The sequence below is a fragment of the Primulina huaijiensis genome, unplaced genomic scaffold (genome assembly GCF_012295235.1).
Source record: "Primulina huaijiensis isolate GDHJ02 unplaced genomic scaffold, ASM1229523v2 scaffold206864, whole genome shotgun sequence".
Lineage (NCBI taxonomy): Eukaryota > Viridiplantae > Streptophyta > Magnoliopsida > Lamiales > Gesneriaceae > Primulina > Primulina huaijiensis.
Window position 1 is genome coordinate 1 of NW_027354637.1, and position 2,058 is coordinate 2,058.

Genomic DNA, 2,058 nt, shown 5'->3' on the forward strand with positions numbered 1-2,058 from the left:
CATACTAATCATTAGTTTATCCTATCCTTCCAACCAATCGTAGCCTTATACTATTATATTATCTTTGAAAGATACGATGTATTATATATAAACAAAGCACTAATTGATAAAAGTTTAATTTAAATTTCAGGTCAATTGTCAAGAAGTTATAATGGAATAAACTGGAAGTAAACATCACCTTGATAACTTACTATTTTGTCTCGGTCAATGAGCCCAAGCCAATGCATTTTCTATAAATATAAATGAGTGATTTTACATTGGTTAGAATCCACAGTGGGTGATAAAATCTTTAATTTTTCATATCAAACTTGTGCGGGTTAATTTTGTTTAAAAATTCATATTAATTAAATACAAGTTCAAAAATTACCAAACTCGTCTTGTCCTGCTTGACTATTTTTGTGCAGAAGTCGTTGGCAACTGATAAAATCAAAAAATGAGAGCAACCAGAAATTTTACAGTGAACTCGTCTTGTCCTGCTTGACTATTTTTGTGTAGGAAATATTTTGATCTTCAAAACTGAATTCATCCTGATTTTGAAAATCCTGAATGGTGATTTGGGTTTCCTTGGCCATCCAAAATCGTGTTTTCGACAACTTTTTGGGATGATCCGTCGGCTTATATATATACTAAAATACATTTTAAACAATTTTTACGTTCAAACATTTACTTGAAAACGTTTAGAACATGGTCAAATCGAAGCTTGAAAATTTAGCCTTGAAACCGAATGTTAGGGTTTGAGTTTTGTATTTTTTGGGCAAATTCAACTTGTGACAAAATTTGATATTTTTATCATATTTTCTTCATATTTTTTTTTTTATTTTTTACTCTCCTACGATCTTTTATTTTTCTATCTATAACCCACGAAATTTTGATCAATTTATCTGACGAGAATGCTTAGAATGAGATTTATTTATAGCAAGAAAATATAAGGATGAAACATCGATACATAGACACTTGATTTTGACTTCAAGCGTATATTTTTACATAATAAAATAATAAACCATACAATATTATATTTATTCTTTAATCTGTATCATATTTTTCTGTATTTATTAAAGTCATATTATTTTAATAGCACATTTATGTATTTATAGTGTTCAATTCAATGTGGATTTTTTTTAAAAATTATAGGAAAATGAAATTAATTTCATATAATTAAGTCCATATTATTTTAATAAATTCTGGAGAATACTACTAGTAAAATTTAATTCTAAATACATAATTTTCTAAGATTATTACACTGATATTCTCAAGAATATCACTTCTTTCAGAAGAAATCCACGTTTATTTCCTGATAAATATAGGAGATGTAAACCAAACGAGACAGTATGAAATAACTTCCAAATTGATTTGCAAGACTTAAAAATAATAATGCTCACAATTAATTTATCAACTTGAATATACAAGGAACTGCATTTAAATTCTTCTTTGAAATTTTATTATCAATTTTGATTCCATTCATGCCTTTTATAACCCGATAAATAGATACCATCGCTCTTAGCTGCCCAATAACATTGATCACCACTGCATCTTTTAGCCCACGAATCTTTGAAAACATCAAATTGTACGTCTTTCTTACCCCACCAAAAATGACAAAAAAACAAAGTACGACCAAACACCCGAGTGCAGAAACTCCAGTTGAATTCTTGATTTGTGGTCAGATTGTGAAAACCTAAGTCATTATTCTTCGACGCACAATGAATCTGTAACGGATCAGAGTTTGGAGGGAGTTTGTTTGCCACATAAATCGTATAATCATCGGTGAAAACACATATACGAGCCTCCGAGTTAGGGAGATGACTTGCCAACATAAGGACCAAAAATAGTATAGTTTTGGCTAAAGAGTTTCCCATTGTGTGTATAGGGAAGATGATCATGGTGTTCATCACCATTGAATTAAGTCATTTTTATAGAGTTAGAACTCAGTCAAAGTTATTACAATCTGAAAGTAAGTATGTGATCAATCAAAAATAGGATACGGGAATGTTACTAATGGTAAAACACACAAAATATGCGATATAAATAGCAGGAATTTGTCACACAATATTTTTTGAATTT

At 29.3% G+C, this 2,058-nt stretch overlaps 1 protein-coding gene across 1 annotated transcript; it reads right to left on the minus strand.

The window, feature by feature from the left end:
• Positions 1-1,489: 1,489 nt before the first annotated feature.
• LOC140966510 (S-protein homolog 2-like) lies at positions 1,490-1,892 on the minus strand (the record flags this gene model as incomplete). The annotated part of the gene is made up of 1 exon (XM_073426774.1): positions 1,490-1,892. A coding segment is annotated over exon 1 (403 nt), but the record flags the coding sequence as incomplete, so codon positions are not given.
• Positions 1,893-2,058: the final 166 nt, after the last annotated feature.